The following is a 27,707-nucleotide window of genomic DNA, read 5'->3' as shown; positions in this document are numbered from 1 at the left end:
GGTATAATGATGTATTTAAGCCTGTAACCTTAACTGTTGATGCCTCACCGTATGCTGTAGGGGCTTTTATTCTTCAGGAAGATCACCCTGTTGCCTATGCTGTCAAGTCCCTAACTCAAATTATGAAATTATGCTCAAAGTGACAAGGAGTTGTTGGCCATTGTTTTTGGGGCTGAGAAATTTCATTCTTATCTGTATGGGAAAAGTAAAGTAGTTGTAGAGTCTGATCATTAACCCTAAGAGAGTACTTTCAAGAAGTCTTTGTCATTTGCTCCTCCTAAATTAAAGAGAATGCTTCTCAGACTCCAGAAATATTCCTTAGAGGTACATTATAAGAAAGGAAAGGACATGCATATAGCTGATGCTCGAGTACAGTCAGCCAAGCTGAAGAAGTGCAAATTGATGATCTAGAGACTCAAGTAAATCTAGTAAGTAATGAACAGCTAGACACTGTAGGTATAAACTTGAAGGGTCTCAAAAACAGGATTAAGGAAGATAAGGTACTGCAGAATCTTAAAGAATTCACATTAGAGGGATGGCCTGATTGAAAGAGAGACACTCCAGTAGAAATCCATGCCTTTTGGAATTACAGAGATAAGTTATGTAGACAGAATGCTGCATAAAATGAACAGAATTATAGTGGCTAAGGAACTATGAAGTAAGGTCCTCAAACACATTCATAAATCTCATCAAGGTATAGAAAAGTCTCTATGGATAGTGAGAGATCCTGTGTACTAGCCTGGAATGGGGGCTGAACTTAAGGACCTGATCTGTGCTTGGAGCTGTTTTATTTGAGATGAAAGAGAAGAGGTACCTGGTGCTTGTTGATTATTACAGAGAGATGGGTGATTATTGGTGCATATGCACCTGGGTATGAGAAGAAAGATCATGAGAGGCAAGTGTTCTGGGAGCAGCTGAGTGAGTGTGTTAGTAGTTTTCATGCACAAGACCGGGTTATAGTGATGGGTGATTTGAATGCAAAGGTGAGTAATGTGGCAGTTGAGGGAATAACTGGTGTACATGGGGTGTGCAGAATTGTAAATGGAAATGGTGAGGAGCTTGTAGATTTGTGTGCTGAAAAAGGACTGGTGATTGGGAATACCTGGTTTAAAAAGAGAGATATACATAAGTATATGTATGTAAGCAGAAGAGATAACCAGAAAGCGTTATTGGATTATGTGTTAATTGATAGGCGTGCGAAAGAGAGACTTTTGGATGTTAATGTGCTGAGAGGTGCAACTGGAGGGATGTCTGATCATTATCTAGTGCAGGCGAAGGTAAAGATTTGTAGAGGTTTTCAGAAAAGAAGAATGTTGGGGTGAAGAGAGTGGTGAGAGTAAGTGAGCTTTGGAAGGAGACTTGCGTGAGGAAGTACCAGGAGAGACTGAGTGCAGAATGGAAAAAGGAGAGAGCAAGGGACGTAAGGGGAGTAGGAGAGGAATAGGATGTATTTAAGGAAGCAGTGATGGCTTGCACAAAAGATGCTTGTGGCATGAGAAGTGTGGGAGGTGGGCAGATTAGAAAGGGTAGTGAGTGGTGGGATGAAGAAGTAAGATTACTAGTAAAAGAGAAGAGAGAGGCATTTGGACGAGTTCTGCAGGGAAATAGTGCATATGACTGGAAGATGTATAAAAGAAAAAGGCAGGAGGTCAAGAGAAAGGTGCAAAAGGTGAAAAAGAGGGCAAATGAGAGTTGGGGTGAGAGAGTATCATTAAATTTTAGGGATAGGGGATTAAGAATACTTCCCACGTATTCCCTGCGTGTCATAGAAGGCGACTAAAGGAGTAGGGAGCGGGGGGCTGGAAATCCTCCCCTCTTGTTTTTTTGATTTTCAAAAAGAAGGAACAGAGTGGGGCCAGGGGAGGATATTCCAAAAAATGCCCAGTCCTCTGTTCTTAACACTACCTCGCTAACGCGGGAAATGGCGAATAGTTTAAAAGAAAGAAAGAAAAAAAGATGTTTAGGAAGGAGGGAAATAAAGTCCATGAGACAAGAGAATAAATGGGAACATCAGTGCAGGGGGTTAATGGAGAGGTGATAACAAGTAGTGGTGATGTGAGGAGATGGAGTGAGTATTTTGAAGTTTTGTTGAATGTGTTAGATGATAGAGTGGCAGATATAGGGTGTTTTGGTTGAGGTGGTATGCGAAGTGAGAGGGGTCAGGAAGAATGATTTGGTAGACAGAGAAGAGGTAATAAAAGCTTTGCAGAAGATGAAAGCTGGCAAGGCAGTGGGTTTGGATGGTATTGCAGTGGAATTTATTAAAAAAGGGGGTGACTGTGTTGTTGATTGGTTGGTAAGGATATCTAATGTATGTATGACTCATGGTGAGGTGCCTGAGGATTGGCAGAATGCATGCATAGTGCCATTGTACAAAGGCAAAGGGGATAAAGGTGAGTGCTCAAATTACAGAGGTATAAGTTTGTTGAGTATTCCTGGGTGAAGGCATGTACAGAGCATTAGATTGGGGAGGAGCAGTGTGGTTTCAGAAGTGGTAGAGGATGTGTGAATCAGGTATTTGCTTTGAAGATTATATGTGAGAAATGCTTAGAAAAGCAAATGGATTTGTATGTAGCATTTATGGATCTGGAGAAGGCATATGATAGCATTGATAGAGATGCTCTGTAGAAGGTAGTGAAAAGTTTTTATTGAGGATGTTGGTTGGCGGCAGGGGTGCATGATGCCTACATGGTTGTTTAATTTGTGTATGGATGGGGTTGTGAGGGAGGTGAATGCAAGAGTTTTGGAGAGAGGGGCAAGTATACAGTCTGTTGTGGATAAGAGAGCTTGGAACGTTAGTTAGTTGTTGTTCGCTGATGATACAGCGCTGGTGGCTGATTCGGGTGAGAAACTGCAGAAGCTTGTGACTGAGTTTGGTAAAGTGTGTGAAAGATGAATGCTGAGAGTAAATGTGAATAAGAGCAAGGTTATTAGGTACAGTAGGGTTGAGGGCCAAGTCAAATGGGAGGTAAGTTTGAATGGAGAAAAACTGGAGGAAGTGAAGTGTTTTAGATATCTGGGAGTGGATTGGGCAGCGGATGGAACGATGGAAGCGGAAGCAAGTCACAGGGTGGGGGAGGGGGTGAAAGTTCTTGGAGCATTGAGAAATGTGTGGAAGGCAAGAACATATTCTTGGAAAGCAAAAATGGGTATGTTTGAAGGAATCGTGGTTCCAACAATGTTATATGGATGCGAGGCGTGGGCTACAGATAGAGTTGTGCGGAGGAGGGTGGTTGTGTTGAAAATGAGATGTTTGAGGAAAATATGTGCTGTGAGGTGGTTTGAGAGAGCACAAGAGGGTGTTTTGAAATGGTTTGGTCACATGGAGAGAATGAGTGAGGAAAGATTGACAAAGAAGATATATGTGTCAGAGGTGGAGGGAATGAGGAGAAGTGGGAGACCAAATTGGAGGTGGAAAGATGGAGTGAAAAAGATTTTGAGTGATCGGGGCCTGAACATGCAGGAGGGTGAAAGGCATGCAAGGAATAGAGTGAATTGGAACGATGTGGTATACCAGGGTTGACATGCTGTCAATGGATTGAACCAGGGCATGTGAAGCGTCTGGGGATAACCATGGAAAGTTTTGTGGGGCCTGGATGTGGAAAGGGAGCTGTGGTTTCGATATATTATACATGACAGTTAGAGACTGAGTGTGAACGAATTTGGCCTTTGTTGTCTTTTCCTAGCGCTACCTCGTGCGCATGCGGAGGGAGGGGGTTGTCTTTTCGTGTGTGGTGGGGTGGCGACGGGAATGAATAAAGGCAGCATGTATATGTGTGTGTGTGTGTGGACGTACATGTGTATGTGGGTGGGTTGGGCCATTCTTTCGTCTATTTCCCTGCGCTACCTCGCTAATGCAGGAGATAGCGACAAAGCATAATAATAATAATAAAAAAAAATTTTTGGGTTTGACTTACAGTCAATATTTTGAGTTTGACTTGTTAGAAAATACTCAATCAGAACTATTGACATTTGCTAGGCATGGAATACCTCAAACAATTTACAGTGACAATGGCCCACAGTTCACAGCTATACAATTCAAAGAATTCTGTACATCATATGGAATAGACCACACAACTTCATCTCCCTATTATCCAAAAAAATAAAAAAAATGGCCTACCAGAAAAAAGTGTAAAAACAGTAAAGAAGCTGATGAAGAAGGCAGCAAAAGAAGACAGATGTCCTTATCGAAGTGTGCTGGATTTTAGAAATGCTCCTGTTGTGAAGGACAGCAAGTCAGTCACTGTTTGATAGAACACTCCCCACTTCAGAAGCTTTGTTATGACAAGAGACACAGGACCTGCTGATTATCAGACACCTACTTCAAGACTCATATGATAGGCAGAAACTTTATTATGACAGAAGCTCTAAGCCATTGCCTGAACTGGAAAAGGGAAATGTGGTTAGAATCAGATGGCACAAGTAAAGAGGTAAAAAAAAAAGTTATAGTGGTTGCTCCTAGATCATATCTGGTTAAGAACGGTGAGGGTCTTATTTACAGGAGAAATAGGCAGCAACTGCATAAGACAGCAGAAAGCTCAAATTCTCTAAAACATGCCAGTGGTTATGATGACGAACTAACTGATGTATGTCATGAAGGAGAAGGTGCTGTGACACCAGGAATCAACAGCAGATGAGCTGAACTGGAAAGTGTTAAGTGCAGTGGACATAAATGGGGAAGGTACACCAAAGAGAAGTAAGCATGATTCCGATGAGGTTAGAACATCTAGAGGTAGACTTGTACATCCCCAAGACATTAATTAGATCTATAATTGTATGTTGTGCAGTTTATTTGGTGTTATTCTATTTTCTTGTTTTAGGGAAAGATGTAATTAAATCATTTCAGTTTATATGGAAATTATATTTTCATTATATGACATTATATGTATATTTGTCGCTTTTCTAGCAGGTAATTATATCATATTTCTTTTAAAAGGATTTTTAATAATGCACGGGATTAAGGTGCGATTCTATATTGTTGTAACAATGACAATAACTTGGCACCACTTATGGAAACACTGTTTCTCTCAATCCCTCTGCCTTCTTCACCTTAAAGCCACCTTGACATGGCACATATCACAATGTACCCTCCCCTCAAGTTTCTCAGGCCATATGAAGTTCTAGTATTTGTTGCTGAATTTATCTTCTTTCATTCACATAGATCAAGTTTTTTAGGTAAATGCAAAGCATTTTCATGTGATCTCTGAATTTCATCACCTAATATGCAATGTCTGAGCATAACATGACCAGCAACATTACTGCATTGAAATTTTTCTGTTTTCATTAAATTTACAGTTACCTGTAATCACTGTAAATTAAATTCTTATTTTCTTTATCAAATAAAGCAAAAAATAAAATACAGTGTGCTGTAACCATTTAATCAAAACACAGCATCGTAGGAAGAAATTGAAAACCTGCAGTTGTTTGTTGTTGTTGTTTAACAGCTGCTGATGCTACTGTGCTGCTTAGGTACCCTAAACACATTATTTTTTCATTGTATTATTGGTATTTCATATTTTCCTTTTTTTAAAGATAAGTACTTATGTGTGAATAAGTGTATGAAAATGATTGCTTTTCAGTAGCATACAAATCCAGAGTCAGGAATACAGGTGATGCCAAACAACCATAGACTGTCCACATGGGCATCTGAGGTTGTGACACTTTAGCTTTCTGATGGTTCAGTGTTACATAAACTTCGTTTCATGCGAAAAATTATAAAAAATTGTAGAAATTCTTTGTGTATAAGGTAGATATGAAACATAAACGGATTCTGTGTTTAGACTTGGGTCTCATCCCCAAGATATTTCATTATGTATATGCAAATATTCTAAAAATAAAAAAAAATCATAATCCAAAACACTTGATTCCAAGCATTTTAGATTATGGACTTTCAACCTCAAGAAAGCGTGAAAGGAGAGAACATTATCTGGGAGAGCAAAAACGGGTGTATTTGAAGGAATAGTAATTCCAACAATGTTACATGGGTACAAGGCATGGGCTATAGATAGGGTTGTACGGAGGAGGGTGGATGAATTGGAAATGAAAAGTTTAAGAACAACATGTGGTGTGAGGTGGTTTGATCGAGTAAGAAATGAAACAGAGAGAGATGTGTGGCAATAAAAAGAGTGTGGTAAAGAGAGCAGAAGAGGGTGTGTTGAAATGCTTTGGACATATGGAGAGAATGAGTAAGAAAAGATTGATAAAGAGGGTATATGTGTCAACAAAGAAGCAGGAGACCAAAGTGGAGGTGGAAGGATGGAGTGAAAAAGATTTTGAGTTATCAAGGCCTGAACATACAGGAAGGTGAGATGTGTGCAAGGAATAGAGTGAACTGAAATGATGTGGTATACTGGGGTCAACGTGCTGTCAATGGACTGAACAAGGGGTTGTAAAGTGTCTGGGATAAAATCACGGAAAGGTTTATGGGGCCTGGATCTGGATAGGGAGCTGTGGCCTATGTTGCCTTTTTTAGCGCTATCTCGCTGAGGGGGGATGCTGTTTCTTGTAATGAAAGGGTAAAAGAGATGTGTAATAATAAAAAGAGTGTAGTAAAGAGAGCAGAAGAGGGTGTTTCAGTTTTTGAAATGGTTTGGTCACATGGAGAGAATGAATGGGAGACCAAATTGGAGGTGGAAGGATGGAGTGAAAAAGATTTTGAGCGATCAGGGCCTGAACATGCAGGAGGGTGAAAGGCATGCAAGGAACAGAGTGAATTAGAACGATGTGGTATACTGGGGTCGATGTGCCTTCAATGGATTGAACCAGGGCATGTGAAGCGTCTGGGGTAAAACATGGAAAGTTTTGTGGGGCCTGGATGTGGAAAGGGAGCTGTAGTTTCGTTGCATTATACATGACAGCTAGAGACTGAGTGTGAACGAATGTGGCATTTGTTGTCTTTTCCTAGTGCTACCTCGCACACATGCAGGGGGAGGGGGCTGTCATTTCATGTGTGGTGGGGTGGCGACAGAAATGAATAAGGGCAGACAGTATCAATTATGTACATGTGTATATATGTATATGTCTGTGTGTATATATATATGTATACGTTGAGATGTATAAGTATGTATATATGTGTGTGGGGACAAGTATGTATGTACATGTGTATGTGGGTGGGTTGGGGCGTTCTTTCGTCTGTGTCCTTGTGCTATCTCGCTAACGTGGGAGACAGCGACAAAGTATAATAAATAAATAAATGAATATATATGTTGAAATGTATAGGTATGTATATGTGTGTGCATGTATATACTTGTGTATGTGGGTGGGTTTGTCCATTCTTTCATCTATTTCCTTGCACTACCTCACTAACGCGGGAGACAGCGACAAAGTTTAATGATAATAATAATATTTATAAAGGGGATGGGAGCAGGGGGCTAGAGTCCCTCCCCTCCTTGTATTTTAACTTTCTAAAAAGGGAAACAGAAGAAGGAGTCATGAGGGGAGTGCTCATCCTCCTCGAAGGAGAGATAGGTAGTATGTTTGTGGAAAGGAACCTGGATGTTTATGGGTCTGATCACTCAAAAAATCTTTTTCACTCCATCTTTCCACCTCCAATTTGGCCTCTCACTTCTTGTTCCTTCCACCTCTAACACATATATCCTCTCGGTCACTCTTTCCTCACTCATTCTCTCCCTGTGACCAAACCATTTCGAAACAACCTCTTCTGCTCTCTCAACCACACTCATTTTATTACCATACATCTCTCTTACCCTTTCATTACTTATTCGATCAAACCAACTCACATCACATATTGTCCTCAAATATCTCATTTCCGGCATACCCATTTTTGCTTTCCAAGATAATGTCCTCGACTTCCACACATTGTTGGAACCACTATTCTTGCAAACATACCCATTTTTGCCCTCGTAGATGATGTTCTCGCCTTCCAAACATTCTTCAACACTCCCAGAACCTTCACTTCCTCCCCCACCTTGTGACTCACTAACACTTCCATAGTTCCATCTGCTGCTAAGTCCACTCCCAGATATCTAAAATACTTCACTTCCTCCATTTTTCTCCATTCAAATTTACCTTCCAGTTAACTTGTCCCTCATCCCTACTGAACGAAAATTCTCGGAGCCTTGAAGAATGTGTGGAAGTCGAGAACATTATCTCAGAAAGCAAAAATGGGTATGTTTGAAGGAATAGTGGTTCCAACAATGTTGTATGGTTGCGAGGCGTGGGCTGTGGATAGAGTTGTGCGCAGGAGGGTGGATGTGCTGGAAATGAGATGTTTGAGGACAATATGTGGTGTGAGGTGGTTTGATTGAGTAAGTAATAATAGGGTAAGAGAGATGTGTGATAATAAAAAGAGTGTGGTTGAGAGAGCAGAAGAGGGTGTTTTGAAATGGTTTGGTCACATGGAGAGAATGAGTGAGGAAAGATTGACCAAGAGGATATATGTGTCAGAGGTGGAGGGAACGAGGAGAAATGGGAGACCAAAATGGAGGCATGTAAGTAGGAGAGATGGCCAGAGAGCGTTATTGGATTACATGTTAATTGACAGGCGTGCGAAAGAGAGACTTTTGGATGTTAATGTGCTGAGAGGTGCAACTGGAGGGATGTCTGATCATTATCTTGTGGAGGCTAAGGTGAAGATTTGTATGGGTTTTCAGAAAAGAAGAGTGAATGTTGGGGTGAAGAGGGTGGTGAGAGTAAGTGAGCTTGGGAAGGAGACTTGTGTGAGGAAGTACCAGGAGAGACTGAGTACAGAATGGAAAAAGGTGAGAACAATGGAAGTAACGGGAGTGGGGGAGGAATGGGATGTATTTAGGGAATCAGTGATGGTTTGCGCAAAAGATGCTTGTGGCATGAGAAGAGTGGGAGGTGGGTTGATTAGAAAGGGTAGAGAGTGGTGGGATGAAGAAGTAAGATTATTAGTGAAAGAGAAGAGAGAGGCATTTGGACAATTTTTGCAGGGAAAAAATGCAATTGAGTGGGAGATGTATAAAAGAAAGAGACAGGAGGTCAAGAGAAAGGTGCAAGAGGTGAAAAAGAGGGCAAATGAGAGTTGGGGTGAGAGAGTATAATTAAATTTTAGGGAGAATAAAAAGACGTTCTGGAAGGAGGTAAATAAAGTGCGTAAGACAAGGGAGCAAATGGGAACTTCAGTGAAGGGTGCAAATGGGGAGGTGATAACAAGTAGTGGTGATGTGAGAAGGAGATGGAGTGAGTATTTTGAAGGTTTGTTGAATGTGTTTGATGATAGAGTGGCAGATATAGGTTGTTTTGGTCGAGGTGGTGTGCAAAGTGAGAGGGTTAGGGAAAATGATTTGGTAAACAGAGAAGAGGTAGTAAAAGCTTTGCGGAAGATGAAAGCCGGCAAGGCAGCAGGTTTGGATGGTATTGCAGTGGAATTTATTAAAAAAGGGGGTGACTGTATTGTTGACTGGTTGGTAAGGTTATTTAATGTATGTATGACTCATGGTGAGGTGCCTGAGGATTGGCGGAATGCGTGCATAGTGCCATTGTACAAAGGCAAAGGGGATAAGAGTGAGTGCTCAAATTACAGAGGTATAAGTTTGTTGAGTATTCCTGGTAAATTATATGGGAGGGTATTGATTGAGAGGGTGAAGGAATGTACAGAGCATCAGATTGGGGAAGAGCAGTGTGGTTTCAGAAGTGGTAGAGGATGTGTGGATCAGGTGTTTGCTTTGAAGAATGTATGTGAGAAATACTTAGAAAAGCAAATGGATTTGTATGTAGCATTTATGGATCTGGAGAAGGCATATTATAGACTTGATAGAGATGCTCTGTGGAAGGTATTAAGAATATATGGTGTGGGAGGCAAGTTGTTAGAAGCAGTGAAAAGTTTTTATCGAGGATGTAAGGCATGTGTACGTGTAGGAAGAGAGGGAAGTGATTGGTTCTCAGTGAATGTAGGTTTGCGGCAGGGGTGTGTGATGTCTCCATGGTTGTTTAATTTGTTTATGGATGGGGTTGTTAGGGAGGTGAATGCAAGAGTTTTGGAAAGGGGGGCAAGTATGAAGTCATCAGCGAACAACAACTGACTCACTTCCCAATCTCTCTCATCCCCAACAGACTTCATACTTGCCCCTCTTTCCAAAACTCTTGCATTTACCTCCCTAACAACCCCATCCATAAACAAATTAAACAACCATGGAGACATCACACACCCCTGCCGCAAACCTACATTCACTGAGAACCAATCACTTTCCTCTCTTCCTACACGTACACATGCCTTACATCCTCGATAAAAACTTTTCACTGCTTCTAACAACTTTCCTCCCACACCATATATTCTTAATACCTTCCACAGAGCATCTCTATCAACTCTATCATATGCCTTCTCCAGATCCATAAATGCTACATACAAATCCATTTGCTTTTCTAAGTATTTCTCACATACATTCTTCAAAGCAAACACCTGATCCACACATCCTCTACCACTTCTGAAACCACACTGCTCTTCCCCAATCTGATGCTCTGTACATGCCTTCACCCTCTCAATCAATACCCTCCCATATAATTTACCAGGAATACTCAACAAACTTATACCTCTGTAATTTGAGCACTCACTCTTATCCCCTTTGCCTTTGTACAATGGCACTATGCACGCATTCCGCCAATCCTCAGGCACCTCACCATGAGTCATACATACATTAAATAACCTTACCAACCAGTCAACAATACAGTCACCCCCTTTTTTAATAAATTCCACTGCAATACCATCCAAACCTGCTGCCTTGCCGGCTTTCATCTTCCGCAAAGCTTTCACTACCTCTTCTCTGTTTACCAAATCATTTTCCCTAACCCTCTCACTTTGCACACCATATCCCTGGGATATTGTTGAATTAGAGATTCTTGATAGTTTGAAACAAAATACGAAAAGGAATCTAAAAAAGACTCCTCCTGGAGATGGTTACACTAATGAATCTGAGCCAGAAATTTCAAATCAGTCCATGAATCTAGTACATTACAAGCTCACTGATCATTGCCAGTATCAAAACTTATTTTGTAAATAAACCAAGTCAGCAAAATTCCACATTTAGAATGAAGACTTCCATAACCAAAGCTCAAAAGAAGAATAATGAAAGTGTTCAGCATTTTCAGCAAACTCCTGGGAGACACTAATGATGGCTGGTGGATTGATGACATATTCTAAGTTCAAAGGAATTTGAAAATTCCAGCTTAAATGGCATACACTGTAATGCACATGCACGTGCTCCAGCGGACTCCATGATCAAAATTCATGAATGGGGAATACCTTTGCACAATTTGAATTAGAATGAAAAATGCAGGAAAAACATTCCATATTATGGAAGGAAGACAACATGCAAAAGGACTAGACAGATGCAGTGACAGCACTTTTGTATGATTTAAAAGGTGTAAAGAACAAATGTAATAATCATAGTAGCATTAGCTCACTAGCCGGAGGAGATACAATATATGAAGGGTGATGATGATGAAGTTTAAGATAAGGTAAAATAGTAGTGGATGAGGAGAATTCATGGAACATGTAATCATGGATCAGATTTTTAATCTAAAAATGTAAACAGATAAAATGCTGAAAAGAAAGGGTACAGCATTTTCTGATATACACAAAGGCAGTCTAGCTATGAAATATTTTGGATAGACAAAAAAATTCAGATATCTCAGTAAAGACAAAGGAATACGATCTCAGATTTAAGTAATGAAAGGCAAACAAGTTCCCAGAACTTTAAACAGAGGAATGTAGGGAAAAATTGTGAGCAATCATGAGCACCAAGGATTACTCCACAGAGTAGGTATACAACCCACACCATTGCTTGCTTAAGAAACATGGATGTGTAATAAGAAACTGGCTTGTGGTGGTATGAATACAGAAAAATGGATAAAGGAAAAGTGACTAAAAGAATGTAACTGAATGGGGTAAGAAGTGAAAGATATATAGGAAAAAGTAAAATGAAAATACTGAAAAAGTATATTTGTGAAAAGTCCCTAATTGGAGGAATCTACAGGAATGTTTAAGCACCGTGATATGTGCAGGAGGTTCTGTATGAGCTACCCTGGTGTAGCATAAAAGGGTATTCAGGATGTAGACACAAGATAACAAATCCTTAAGCAGTGGGTAACCCCATTTTGCACTTCCCAAAAAACTTAAATACCAATGATGAACAAACCTGGTGAATGGTTTTCAGAATTATGAAAAATGTGAAAATGAATTACAATGAACTGAGGGCAAAAAAGAGAAAAAGGATTAATAGAGGAAACAGAAATTCAACTTACTGAGGAAAATTTGTGGTGGAAGTTGAAGGGGTCAGAGAGTACTGTTGTATGCTTGATGGTGCCGGCTGGCCCGCTGGTAAGGGTCCAGTGAGTCCTGCACCTGTAGCAGTTGCTGGTAAGTGGTAATAGTACGTGGTGCCGCCAGTTTCTTGACCATTGTTGGTTCCCCCAACACTACTACCCGCAGGATATGTTACAACTGTGTAACCTCCTGGAAGATAGCCACCACCTATTGGAATAAATACAAAATCTGATCAGTATGAAAAGAGTTGGAAATATAATTGCAACTGAAAAGAAAGGAGAAGCCAGTGGAGAATTTCAGAGCAATCATCATCATTTATAATTGTAGCTGAGAAAGTCTAGGCAACTAAATGCCTTAATCATAGCCATCTCAAATGTTCTATAATTGTTTATTCATAATTGCCCCAGACCCCCTTTCTCAAAGGATCCTGAAGTTACTCCAGGATGCACTTTCCAGAAGCCCGAAAAGCTCCAAGAGTATGCTACTTCCAATAACATGGATATGATGGACTCCTCTATCATGAGAAGTTCTTTGACAAGAATATGCTAACAATGATGCAGCCTACTTTAAGTTGAATCTTCACTTGCAGAGTATGTGTAACCCAATGCAGGCAGAGGAGACTTGTGTGAGGAAATACCAGGAAAGATTGAGTGTAGAATGGCAAAAGGTGAGAACAAATGACGTGAGGGGAGTGGGCGAGGAATGGGATGTATTTAGGGAAGCAGTGTTGGCTTGCACAAAAGATGCATGTGGCATGAGAAAGGTGGGAGGTGGGCAGGTTAGAAAGGGTAGTGAGTACTGAGATCAAGTAACTCAGTCAGTAAAAGAGAAAAGAGGTGCATCGACGATACTTGTAGGAAAGCAGTGCAAATGACTGGGAGATGTATAAAAGAAAGTGGCAGGAGATCAAAAGAAAGGTGCAAGAGGTGAAAAAGAGGGCAAATGAGAGTTGGGGTGAGAGAGTATCAATAAATTTAAGGGAGAATAAAAAGATGTTTTGGAAAAAGGTAAATAATGTGCATAAGACAAGAGACCAAATGGGAACATCGGTGAAGAGGGGAAAATGGGGAGGTAATAACAACTAGTGATGAAGTGAGGAGATGGAATGAGTATTTTGAAGGTTTGTTGAATGTGTTTTGATGATAGTGTTTTGGTCGGGGTGGTGTGTGAAGTGATAGGGTCAGGGAGAATGGTTTGGTAAACAGAGAGGAGGCAGTGAAAGCTTTGTGGATGATGAAATCCGGAAAAGCAACGGGTTTGGATGGTATTACAATGGAATTCATTAAAAGAGAGGGGGACTGTGTTGTTGATTGATTGGTAAGGATATTCAACGTACGTATGGATCATTGTGAAGAATCTGAGGATTGGCAGAATGCATGCATAGTGCCCCTGTACAAAGGAAAAGGGGATAAAGGTGAGTGTTCAAATTACAGAGGCATAAGTTTTTTTTTAGTATTCCTGGGAAATCATACGGGAGGGTATTGAGTGAAAGGGTAAAGGCATGTACAGAGCATCAGATTGGGGAAGAGCAATATGGTTTCAGAAGTGGTAGAGGATGTGTGGATCAGGTGTTTGCTTTGAAGTATGTATGTGAGAAATACTTAAAGAAACAGATGGATTTGTATGTAGCATTTATGGATCTGGAGAAGGCATATGACAGGGTTGATAGAGATGCTTTGTGGAAGGCTCTAAGAGTATAAGGTGTGGGAGGTAAGTTGCTAGAAGCAGTGACAAGTTTTTTACCAAAGATGTAAGGCATGTGTACGCGTAAGAAGAGAAGAGAATGATTAGGTCCAAGTGAAAGTTGGTTTGCAGCAGGGGTGTGTGATGTCCCCATGGCTGCTTGTTTATGGATGGGGTGGTTAGAGGTAAATACAAGTTTTGGAGAGGGGTCAAGTATGTAGTCTGTTGTGGATGAGAGGGCCTAGGAAGTGGGTCATTTGTTCTTAGGTGATGATACAGCACTGGTGGCTTGTTCCGGTGAGAAACTGCAGAATTTGGTAACTAAGTCTGGAAAAGTACGTGAAAGACAGTTGAGAGTAAATGTGAATAAGAGCAAGGTTATCATGTTCAGTAAGGTTGAGGTTGAAGTTAACTTGGTCTATATGTTTGAATAGAGAAAAATTGGAGGAAGTAAGGTGTTTTAGATATCTGGGAGTAGATTTAGCAGCAGGAGTGAGTCACAGGGTGGGGGAGAAGGCGAGGGTTCTGTGAGCGTTGAAGAATGCGTGGTGGGGTGGCGGCAGGAATGGATGGGGGCAACATATGTGAATATGTATATGTGTATATATGTATATGTCTGTATATGCATATGTATACATTGAAATGTATAGGTATGTATATGTGTGTGTGTGGGCGTATAATAAATAATATTATTCTTTTTTAATATACTTTGTCGCTGTCTCCCACGTTAGTGAGGTAGCGCAAGGAAACAGACAAAAGAATGGCCCAACCCACCCACATACACATATATATATACATACATGTCCACACACACACATATACATACCTATACATTTCAACGTACACATATACATACATACACAGACATATACATATATACACATGTACACAATTCATACTTGCTGCCTTTATTCATTCCCATCGCCACCCCGCCATACATGAAATGACAACGCCCTCCCCAGGACGCGCACGGGTAGTGCTAGGAAAAGACAACAAAGGCCATATTCATTCACACTCAGTCTCCACACACACACACACACACACACATATATATATATCTCTTACCCTATAATTACTTACTCGATCAAACCATCTCACACCACATATTATGCTCAAACATCTCATTTCCAGCACATCCACCCTCGTGCGCACAACTCTATCTATAGCCCACGCCTCGCAACCATATAGCATTGTTGGAACCACTATTCCTTCAAACATACCCATTTTTGCTTTTCGAGATAATGTTCTCGACTTCCACACATTCTTCAAGGCTCCCAGAACTTTCGCCCCCTCCCCCACCCTATGATTCACTTCCACTTCCATGGTTCCATCTGCTGCTAAATCCACTCCCAGATATCTAATACACTTCACTTCCTCCAGTTTTTCTCCATTCAAACTTACCTGCCAATTGACTTGTCCCTCAACCCTACTGTACCTAATAACCTTGCTCTTATTCACATTTACTCTCAGCTTTCTTCTTTCACACACTTTACCAAACTCAGTCACCAGCTTCTGCAGTTTCTCACATGAATCAGCCACCAGCGCTGTATCATCAGCGAACAACAAGTGACTCACTTCCCAAGCTCTCCACAACAGACTGCACACTTGCCCCTCTTTCCAAAACTCTTGCATTCATCTCCCTAACAACTCCATCCATAAACAAATTAAACAGCCATGGAGACATCACACACCCCTGCCGCAAACCAACATTCACTGAGAACCAATCACTTTCCTCTCTTCCTACAAGTACACATGCCTTACATCCTCGATAAAAACTTTTCACTGCTTCTAACAACTTGCCGCTACACCATGTATTCTTCATACCTTCCACAGAGCATCTCTATCAACTCTATCATATGCCTTCTCCAGATCCATAAAAGTTACATAAAAGTCCATTTGCTTTTCTAAGTATTTCTCACATACATTCTTCAAAGCAAACACCTGATCCACACATCCTCTACCACTTCTGAAGCCACACTGCTCTTCCCCAATCTGATGCTCTGTACATGCCTTCACCCTCTCAATCAATACCCTCCCATATAATTTCCCAGGAATACTCAACAAACTTATACCTCTGTAATTTGAGCACTCACCTTTTTCCCTTTTGCCTTTGCACAATGGCACTATGTAAGCATTCCGCCAGTCCTCAGGCACCTCACCATGAGTCATACATACATTAAATAACCTTACCAACCAGTCAACAATACAGTCACCCCCTTTTTTAATAAATTCCACTGCAATACCATCCAAACCCGCTGCCTGCCGGCTTTCATCTTCCGTAAAGCTTTTACTACCTCTTCTCTGTTTACCAAATCATTCTCCCTAACCCTCTCACTTTGCATACTATCTGCCACTCTATCATCAAACACATTCAACAAACCTTCACAATACTCACTCCATCTCCTTCTCACATCACCACTGCTTGTTATCACCACCCCATAAGTCCCCTTCACTGAGGTTCCCATTTGTTCCCTTGTTTTATGCACTTTATTTACCTCCTTCCAAAACACCTTTTCATTCTCCCTAAAATTTAATAATACTCTCTCACCCCAACTCTCATTTGCCCTCTTTTTCACCTCATGCACCTTTCTCTTGACCTCCTGTCTCTTTCTTTTATACATCTCCCACTCATTTGCATTATTTCCCTGCAAAAATCGTCCAAATGCCTCTCTCTTCTCTTTCACTAATAATCTTACTTCTTCATCCCACCACTCACTGCCCTTTCTAATCAACCCACCTCCCACGCTTCTCATGCCACAAGCATCTTTTGCACAAGCCATCACTGCTTCCCTAAATACATCCCATTCCTCCCCCACTACCCTTACGTCCTTTGTTCTCACCTTTTTCCATTCTGTACTCAGTCTCTCCTGGTACTTCCTCACACAAGTCTCCTTCCCAAGCTCACTTACTCTCACCACTCTCTTCACCCCAACATTCTCTCTTCTTTTCTGAAAACCTCTACAAATCTTCACCTTCGCCTCCACTAGATAATTATCAGACATCCCTCCAGTTGCACCTCTAAGCACATTAACATCCAAAAGTCTCTCTTTCGCGCACCTGTCAATTAACACATAATCCAATAACGCTCTCTGGCCATCTCTCCTACTTACATACGTATACTTATGTATATCTCTCTTTTTGAACCAGGTATTCCCAATCACCAGTCCTTTTTCAGCATATAAATCTACAAGCTCTTCACCATTTCCATTTACAACACTGAACACCCCATGTGCATCAATTATTCCCTCAACTGCCACATTACTCACCTTTGCATTCAAATCACCCATCACTATAACCCAGTCTTGTTCATCAAAACTACTAACACACTCACTCAGCTGCTCCCAAAACACTTGCCTCTCATGATCTTTCTTCTCATGCCCAGGTGCATATGCACCAATAATCATCCATCTCTCTCCATCAACTTTCAGTTTTACTCATATCAATCTAGAGTTTACTTTCTTACACTCTATCACATATTCCCACCACTCCTGTTTCAGGAGTAGTGCTACTCCTTCCCTTGCTCTTGTCCTCTCACTAACCCCTGACTTTACTCCCAAGACATTCGCAAACCACTCTTCCCCTTTACCCTTGAGCTTCATTTCACTCAGAGCCAAAACATCCAGGTTCCTTTCCTCAAACATACTACTTACCCACACACATTTAGACACCCCAATCTGAGCCTTCGAAGAGGATGAGCACTCCCCCTGTGACTCCTTCTGTTTTCCCATTTAGAAAGTTACAATACAAGGAGGGGAGGGTTTCCAGGAATGCGTGGGAAGTATTCTTTCTCTCCTATCCTCAGGGATGGCAAGATTATTATTTTTTTTTTTCAAACTATTCGCCATTTCCCGCGTTAGCGAGGTAGCATTAAGAACAGAGGACTGGGCCTTTGAGGGAATATCCTCACCTGGCTCCCTTCTCTGTTCCTTCTTTTGGAAAATTAAGAAAAAAAAAAATAATGATGAGAGGGGATGATTTCCAGCCCCCCGCTCCCTACCCTTTTAGTCGCCTTCTACAACACGCAGGGAACACGTGAGAATTATTCTTTCTCCCCTATCCCCAGGGATAGCAAGATTATATATATATATATATATATATATATATATATATATATATATATATATATATATATATATATATATATTTTTTTTTTTTTTTTTGCTTTGTCGCTGTCTCCCGCGTTTGCGAGGTAGCGCAAGGAAACACGCAAATATACATACCTACACAGCTTTCCATGGTTTACCCCAGACGCTTCACATGCCCTGATTCAATCCACTGACAGCACGTCAACCCCGGTATACCACATCGATCCAATTCACTCTATTCCTTGCCCTCCATTCACCCTCCTGCATGTTCAGGCCTCGATCACACAAAATCTTTTTCACTCCATCTTTCCACCTCCAATTTGGTCTCCCTCTTCTCCTCGTTCCCTCCACCTCCGACACATATATCCTCTTGGTCAATCTTTCCTCACTCATTCTCTCCATGTGCCCAAACCATTTCAAAACACCCTCTTCTGCTCTCTCCACCACGCTCTTTTTATTTCCACACATCTCTCTTACCCTTACGTTACTTACTCGATCAAACTACCTCACACCACACATTGTCCTCAAACATCTCATTTCCACCACATCCATCCTCCTGCGCACAACTCTATCCATAGCCCACGCCTCGCAACCATACAACATTGTCGGAACCACTATTCCTTCAAACATACCCATTTTTGCTTTCCGAGATAATGTTCTCGACTTCCACACATTCTTCAAGGCTCCCAGAATTTTCGCCCCCTCCCCCACCCTATGATCCACTTCCGCTTCCATGGTTCCATCCGCTGCCAGATCCACTCCCAGATATCTAAAACACTTTACTTCCTCCAGTTTTTCTCCATTCAAACTTACCTCCCAATTGACTTGACCCTCAACCCTACTGTACCTAATAACCTTGCTCTTATTCACATTTACTCTTAACTTTCTTCTTTCACACACTTTACCAAACTCAGTCACCAGCTTTCTGCAGTTTCTCACATGAATCAGCCACCAGCGCTGTATCATCAGCGAACAACAACTGACTCACTTCCCAAGCTCTCTCATCCCCAACAGACTTCATACTTGCCCCTCTTTCCAAAACTCTTGCATTCACCTCCCTAACAACCCCATCCATAAACAAATTAAACAACCATGGAGACATCACACACCCCTGCCGCAAACCTACATTCACTGAAAACCAATCACTTTCCTCTCTTCCTACACGTACACATGCCTTACATCCTCGATAAAAACTTTTCACAGCTTCTAACAACTTGCCTCCCACACCATATATTCTTAATACCTTCCACAGAGCATCTCTATCAACTCTATCATATGCCTTCTCCAGATCCATAAATGCTAAATACAAATCCAATTGCTTTTCTAAGTATTTCTCACATACATTCTTCAAATCAAACACCTGATCCACACATCCTCTACCACTTCTGAAACCACACTGCTCTTCCCCAATCTGATGCTCTGTACATGCCTTCACCCTCTCAATCAATACCCTCCCATATAATTTACCAGGAATACTCAACAAACTTATACCTCTGTAATTTGAGCACTCACTCTTATCCCCTTTGCCTTTGTACAATGGCACTATGCATGCATTCCACCAATCCTCAGGCACCTCACCATGAGTCATACATACATTAAATAACCTTACCAACCAGTCAATAATACAGTCACCCCCTTTTTTAATAAATTCCACTACAATACCATCCAAACCTGCTGCCTTGCCGGCTTTCATCTTCCACAAAGCTTTTACTACCTCTTCTCTGTTTACCAAATCATTTTCCCTAACCCTCTCACTTTGCACACCACCTCGACCAAAACACCCTATATCTGTCACTCTATCATCAAACACATTCAACAAACCTTCAAAATACTCACTCCATCTCCTTCTCACATCACCACTACTTGTTATCACCTCCCCATTTGCGCCCTTCACTGAAGTTCCCATTTGCTCCCTTGTCTTACGCAATTTATTTACCTCCTTCCAGAACATCTTTTTATTCTCCCTAAAATTTAATGATACTCTCTCAACCCAACTCTCATTTGCCCTCTTTTTCACCTCTTGCACCTTTCTCTTGACCTCCTGTCTCTTTCTTTTATACATCTCCCACTCAATTGCATTTTTTCCCTGCAAAAATCGTCCAAATGCCTCTCTCTTCTCTTTTACTAATAATCTTACTTCATCCCACCACTCACTACCCTTTCTAATCAACCCACCTCCCACTCTTCTCATGCCACAAGCATCTTTTGCGCAATCCATCACTGATTCCCTAAATACATCCCATTCCTCCCCCACTCCCCTTACTTCCATTGTTCTCACCTTTTTCCATTCTGTACTCAGTCTCTCCTGGTACTTCCTCACACAAGTCTCCTTCCCAAGCTCACTTGTGTGTGTGTGTGAACATACAGGAGGGGGACAGGTGTTCAGGGAATAGAGTGAATTGAAATAATGTGGTATATCAGGGTCAACATGCTATCAATGGACTGAACCAGGGCATGTGAAAGATCTCAGGTAAACCAAGGAAAGGTCTGTTGGTCCTGGATGTGGATAGGGAGCTGTGGTTTTGGTGCATTACACATGACAGCTAGAGAATGAGTGTGAACGGATGTGGGATTTTTTGTCTGTTTTCCTGGTGCTACCTCGCTGAAGCAAGGGGTAGCAATGCTGTTTCCTGTGGGGCAGGGTAGCATGGGGAATGAATGAAGGCAAGCAAGCATGAATATGCACATGTGTATGTATGTATATGTCTGTATATGTGTATATGTACATGTATGTATGTATATGTATATATATATATATGTATATATATATATATATATATATATATATTTTTTTTTTTTCCAAAAGAAGGAACAGAGAAGGGGGCCAGGTGAGGATATTTCCTCAAAGGCCCAGTCCTCTGTTCTTAACGCTACCTCGCTAATGCGGGAAATGGCGAATAGTACGAAAGAAAGAAAGAAAGATGGGTGTTTATGCGTATATATGTGTATATGAGTGGATGGGCCATTGTTCGTCTGTTTCCAGGCACTATCCAAGTTATGGAATATGCAAGATTATAAAATCTAGTGCTTTCATGGAAGTAAAGGAATTTCTCATTGGCATAGGATAATCATTCAAGCCTGCACCAACCATAATGAATGGGGTAGGTGAGTGAATATCTTATGGCATACATAAAGGATAATAATCTGTTCATTGTCTTGGCAATGACATTTACATGTGCTCCTCATTTTTCACTAGGAGGAAGAGAACTTCATTATTTGGTAAGGAAGGGGAAGATACAGGGGATGCTAGTTTCTCTGTAGTGGTGTTGCAGTGATGGTGGCAGTAGCAGTGTCAATATTAGTGGTGGCAGTAGCAGTGTCAATATTGGTGGTGGCAGTAGCAGTGTCAATATCAGTGGTGGCAGTATTGGCAGGGAATACAGGAGAGGTGCTAACAGAATTGATGGTAGAGGTGGTGGTACTGACTACAGTACAAGTGTCAGCAGGGATGGTGGCACTGGTAATGGCAGATGTGGTAATAGAGGTTTTAGTGGGTGCTTATAATTGTCTCATTTCTTGGTATAAGTGAGGAATGAGAAAGGATAATGGAAAAATGGGCAACAATATAGTGCTTTATTGGATATGTACAAAGGTGATCAGCTGATAAAAGAGGTACAATGCTAGGTAAGAAAGTAAAGTAAGATGGATTATAGGTGTGGCAGGAGTCCCATGGTGCTGGTGTATGTATATCATGTACAACAAGAGTCCCATTGGAGAGATGCATCTTTGCTTGGGTGTCATGGTGTAGTCACACAAGAGGTGGCATGCCAAGATCCTAAAGTTGTTTAGCAGATGAAAGGGGAGTTACTGAGGTGCAGCAGATGGGAGAAGCTGCCATTCTGTGGTTTAGTGACTATGTGTCAGTTGCCAAGTTTGTGATGCAAGGGTAGAGGTGTAGCTGAGATCCTGCAAAAGCTGCAGTAGATGAGAGCATTGGTGATGTTCTATTGAGCCCTTGTCCACGGAGGAAAGCACTAGAATCGCCTGGAGGCTGATAATGATGAAGATGACTCTCAGGCACTGTGTCATTTAGGCAGTTTCTCTTTTGCAAGTCGTTAACCATTTACTTTCTAATTATCTTTTTCAGCACTTTACAGACCACACTTTAGAAATATTGATATGTAGTTCTGTGCAACTTCCCAAGCTCCTTTCTTAGCCCTTGCCATACAGTACACAGTACAACACCTGCTACGATACACTTTTAAAACTATGAAACATACTTAAATACCTATGAAATAATAGAAAACCAAATAAAAAATTTCATATCACTAACATATGATGACAGAAACAAACTCATTCCAAGCAAGTATATGGTGACCAAATATTCTACTTACTGCACTTGTATGCAAGACAAATGACCACATCTAAAGGTCCATTAGCATGAAACACACCTAAATAATTGTGAAACAATAAAAAAAAAGACTTACCATATGAGCTATCCCATGCATTCAGATATATTCAAACAATAAATCCATGGACAAACAAGCCACGTTTCAAGGCCACTTTCACAGCGATGCAATTACAGCAACTATATACTGCTATCCAAAATACAGATATACCATCTACTTAAATTGTTAAACTTTTAAATTGCCATCAGTTTCTCATATATCTTTAAATCATTCTCTACAATTCTTCCCACTAAATTCCTTATCCTGATTAGCTGCTCTTTAACCAACAATTAATTCCCGATAAACTACTGAAAAAGTTTTGGATTATATCTTGCCATATCTAAAACAGTTTTCTAAGTTATTCTCCTCTTTCCTTATCTTGCTGTACTGATTCCTCTCTGTCTTTTACATTTCAAATGGTGGCTGCCTATTGTATTGCAAATGTGTCCTCTGTAAAACATCTTAATTTTTTTCATTCTTTATTGAACTATATTTCCCTTTTCTTCAAAACTTCCATCTCTATTTGCAGTGAAAGGAACGAAGTTCTTACAACTTCACTGTAGGTTTCAAGGAGCATTCCAAAACAAAGTTCTGTACAATAACTTTTGAACTGCAATGCCAAATTCAATCTTTCAGAGATACTGTTTAGCTTTATGTAGTTGCCATAATTATATCTTCTCTTTGAGCTTGGTTTCCTCTCTCATCTAAATTTTCCTCATCTCTTTCTTTATAACTGAAACTTTAGCATTTCTGCAAAGTATATATATTCCTGCATCATCCTAAATATTCCTTCACTATTACTGAATATTTTTTGTTTCATTAAAATTCTTTAGAGGATATTAAGTTATCAACAATACAATGCAAATCTTTTCTGCAGTTACTCTTATTCACTGTTTGAATGGACCACCCCTCATTATCTTTTGTATCTTCTGCGACTTAGTGTCCCAAACTAAGAGAACCAATCCCTTTCTTCCTTTGTCTTCTCTTTCTCTTCCTGCTATTATGTATCCCTCTTGATATATCATCTGAATTTATCTTATTAAGGTCTGTCTTCATCCAGGCATTTTTTCCTTAATTCATCATGAACTCCAATTCTCTTCCATTTACTACTGCATTTGAATAATATTTTCAATCTGACACTTGCATTGCATAATACTCATATCCCCTTGGAGGTAATGACAGGATCGTTCTGCAATTTTAGCATCTCCCTATTTCTCCCAAGTTTTGCTCTCTAACTGTTTTCTTCAATTCTCTCATTTTTCCCTCAGTTTGTCACCTCTGATGAATACCCAACTGAATTCCTCCTCTTAGCAAGTTTCATTGTCTGCTTAAGAACCTGACTATTATCTCCACACTTAAAGCAATGGTTAATCATTTGTTGTCCCTTTATCTCTGGATTACACCTATCAGTTATCTTTGTGTATCTCATAAATTACATTTGGCATAAATGTAGCCTCTTAGAATTTTTCTATCATCATTCTTTTCTTTACTAAACACTTCTCTTTGGCTGGAAATAGTCCTCTTCCAGTCCAAAAACAATAAAGTACTTACATCTGTCAAACTTCATGAAGTTTTGTACATGAAAGCTACTCAATAATTTCTTTCAAAATCTTATCAGTTACTCTACAGCTCTACTTTTTGCTTCTTTTGCATTTTACTTTAATATTTAGTAAAATACTTTCATATTTACTTGTGTGAGGAATGGAAAAAGGTGAGAACAAATGACGTAAGGGGAGTGAGGGAGAAATGGGATGTATTTAGGGAAGAAGTGATGGCTTGAACAAAAGATGCCTGTGGCATGAGAAAGGTGGGAGGTGGGCAGATTAGAAAGGGTAATGAGTGGTGAGATAAAGAAGTAAGATTATTAGTGAAAGAGAAGAGAGGCATTTGGACGATTTTTGCAGGGAAATAGTGCAAATGACTGGGAGATGTATAAAAGAAAGAGGCAGGAGGTCAAGAGAGAGGTGCAAAAGGTGAAAAAGAGGGTAAATGAGAGTTGGGGTGAGAGAGTATCATTAAATTTTAGGGAGAATAAAAAGATGCTTTAGAAGGAATTAAATAAAATGCGAATGACAAGAGAACAAATGGGAACATACGTGAAGGGGGCAAATGTGGAGGTAATGACAAGAAGTGGTGAAGTGAGAGGGAGATGGAGTGAGTATTTTGAAGGTTTGTTGAATGTGTTTGATGATAGAGTGGCAGATATAGGGTGTTTTGGTCGAGGTGGTGTGCGAAGTGAGAGGGTGAGGGAGAATGATTTGGTAAACAGAGAAGTAGTGAAAGCTTTGAGGAAGATGAAAGCTGGCAAGGCAGCAGGATTAGATGGTATTGCTGTGGAATCTATTAAAAAAGGGGGCGACTGTGTTGTTGACTGGTTGGTGAGGATATTCAATGTATGAGGATGGGCAGAATGCATGCATAAAGCCATTGTACAAAGGCAAAGGGGATAAAGGAGAGTGTTCAAATTACAGAGGTATAAGTTTGTTGAGTATTCCTGGGAAATTATATGGGAGGGTATTGATTAAGAGGGTGAAGGCATGTACAGAGCATCAGATTGGGGAAGAGCAGTGTGGTTTCAGAAGTGGTAAAGGATGTGTGGATCAGGTGTTTACTTTAAAAAATGTATGTGAGAAATACTTAGAAAAACAGATGGATCTGTATGTAGCTTTTATGGATCTGGAGAAGGCAAATGATAAATCATGAGTTGACAGAGATGCTCTGTGGAAGGTATTAAGAGTATATGGTGTGGGAGGTAAGTTGCTAGAATCAGTGAAAAGTTTCTATCGAGGATGTAAGGCATGTGTACGAGTAGGAAGAGAGGAAAGTAATTCGTTCCCAGTGAATGTCGGTTTGCGGCAGGGGTGTGTGATGTCTCCATGGTAGTTTAATTTGTTTATGGATGGGGTTGTTAGGGAGGTGAATGCAAGAGTTTTGGAGAGAGGGGCAAGTATGCAGTCTGCTATGGATGACAGGGCCTAGGGAGTGAGTTTGTTGTTGTTCGCTGATGATATAGCACTGGTGGCTGATTCAGGTGAGAAACTGCAGACGTAGGTGACTGAGTTTGGTAAAGTGTGTGATAGAAGAAAGCTGAGAGCAAATATGAATAACAGCAAGGTTATTAGGTTCAGTAAGGTTGAGGGACAAGTCAATTGGGAGGTAAGTTTGAATGGGGAAAAACTGGAAGAAGTGAAGTGTTTTAGATATCTGGGAGTGGATTAGGCATCAGATGGAACCATGGAAGTGGAAGTGAGTCACAGGGTGGGGGAGGGGGCGAAGGTTCTGGGAGTGTTGAAGAATGTGTGGAAGGCCAGAACGTTATCTCAGAGAGGAAAAATGGGTATGTTTGAAGGAATAGTGGTTCCAACAATGTTATATGGTTGTGAGGCATGTGCTATAGATAGGGTTGTGTAGAGGAGAGGGTGGATGTGTTGGAAATGAGATGTCTGAGGACAATATGTGGTGTGAGGTGGTTTGATCGAGTAAGTAACGTAAGGGTAAGAGAGATGTGTGGTAATAAAAAGAGTGTGGTTGAGAGAGCAGAAGAGGGTGCACTGAAATGGTTTGGTCACATGGAGAGAATGAGTGAGGAAAGATTGACAAAGAGGATATATGTGTCAGAGGTGGAGGGAACAAGGAGAAGAAGGAGACCAAACTGGAGGTGGAAGGATGGAGTGAAAAAGATTTTGAGCAATCGGGGCCTGAACATACAGGAAGGTGAAAGGTGTGAAAGGAATAGAGTGAATTGGAAGAATGTGGTATAACGGGGTCAATGTGCTGTCAATGGACTGAACCAGGGCATGTGAAGCGTCTGGGGTAAACCATGGAAAGTTCTGTGGGGCCTGGATGTGGAAAGGGAGCTGTGGTTTTGGTGCATTATACACGACAGCCAGTGACTGAGTGTGAACGAATGTGGCCTTTGTTGCCTGTTCCTATTGCTACCTCACGCACACGCAGGGGAAGGGGGTGCCATTTCATGTGTGGCGGGTTGGTGGCGGGAATGGATGAATCTAGCATGTATGAATATGTACATGTGTATAAATGTATATGTATGTATACGTTGAAATGTATAGGTATGTATATGTGTGTGTGTGTGTGGGCATTTGTGTATAAACATATACATATACATGTGTATGTGGGTGGGTTGGGTCATTCTTTTGTCTGTTTCCTTGCACTACCTCGCTAATGCAGGAGACAGTGACAAAGTATAAACACAACTGTTAAGTGTGGGGCAACTCTAATACTAAATGACAACTAAAAAGGAGGAATATATTCATGACTCACAGATGAAGCATAGGGCATTTCTAATCCAAAGCATTTTTAAAAAGAATTTCTTTAGATTTTTAAAACTACTGTGCACATCATTACTAAATGTTCAAAACCTTGCAGAGGAGGTTTTCAAATCAAGGAATAAAATGAAATTATCTATGGATGTAAACCTGGTCGTATCAAAATGCTAAACCAGTCTTATTATAGAATAGTGGTGTGACAATATGTTTCTTATCTTCTTTTTTAAGAAACCAAAGAAAAAAAAAATTATGATACTTTATGAAATACTGCTTTCTAATTAGGCAATTTCCTTGAAATTATTAAATTTGCAACTTTATAATTATCATTATATATTTGTGTAAAAAAGGCACAAATGGTTTGTGTCATGAAAGCTTATACTGTAATCTGTTTTTACCTGGAGGGAGTGCAGGGTTATGGTCCATGGAGGGATGGTTAGCAGTGGGTGGCACTGTTGCTGCAGGCACAACTCCAGCCACAGCAGGTACTGCAGGTACAGCAGGCATGCTTTGCACCTGTTGTATACCTGCAGGTTGTACTCCAGGCGGGGCCTGGACACCTGCAGGGGCTGCCTGTACTGGGGCCATTTGGTACTGAGGGTAGACATACTTGAGGGAACCAGTCATGTTGGCCACACTTGCTGCTGGCATGTAGTACACAGGCTGAAATTTAAGAGTAGAAAAAAGGAAATACACTACATTCATTTCATAAAATCCAGCTAACATTCTTTCTCTTCAAAATACCCCTGCACAGATTTATGGATATATTGTATGGACTACTGTGGTGCAATGGTTAGTGTTCCTGACCTTGATGCATTCATGGGCCGGCCAGGGTTGAGCACAATACTTGGGCCTGGATGTGGATAGGGAGCTGTGGTTTCGGTGCATTACAAATGACAGCTAGAGACTGAGTGTGAACGAATGTGTCCTTTTTGTATGTTTTCCTGGCACTACCTCGCTGAAGCGGGAGGTAGCAATGCTGTCTCCTGTGGGGCGGGGTAGCAACAGGAATGGATGAAGG

The 27,707-nt window shown here is 40.8% G+C and overlaps 1 protein-coding gene across 26 annotated transcripts in view; it reads right to left on the bottom strand.

Annotated features, from left to right (window-relative positions):
• enc (R3H domain containing protein encore) overlaps window positions 1–27,707 on the bottom strand; it is a 944,198-nt gene that overhangs the window by 113,423 nt on the left and 803,068 nt on the right. For all 26 annotated transcript variants that reach the window (XM_071685668.1, XM_071685684.1, XM_071685751.1 and 23 more), the window contains 2 exons: window positions 27,085–27,349; window positions 12,226–12,454 (listed from right to left, as the gene is read on the bottom strand). In XM_071685668.1, the coding sequence (XP_071541769.1) occupies window positions 12,226–12,454; window positions 27,085–27,349 (494 nt within the window). The remainder of the gene's footprint in view (window positions 1–12,225; window positions 12,455–27,084; window positions 27,350–27,707) is intronic.

Source organism: Panulirus ornatus, chromosome 3 (assembly GCF_036320965.1).
Source record: "Panulirus ornatus isolate Po-2019 chromosome 3, ASM3632096v1, whole genome shotgun sequence".
Taxonomy (NCBI): Eukaryota; Metazoa; Arthropoda; class Malacostraca; order Decapoda; family Palinuridae; genus Panulirus; species Panulirus ornatus.
This window is presented reverse-complemented; position numbering and strand designations above follow the sequence as displayed.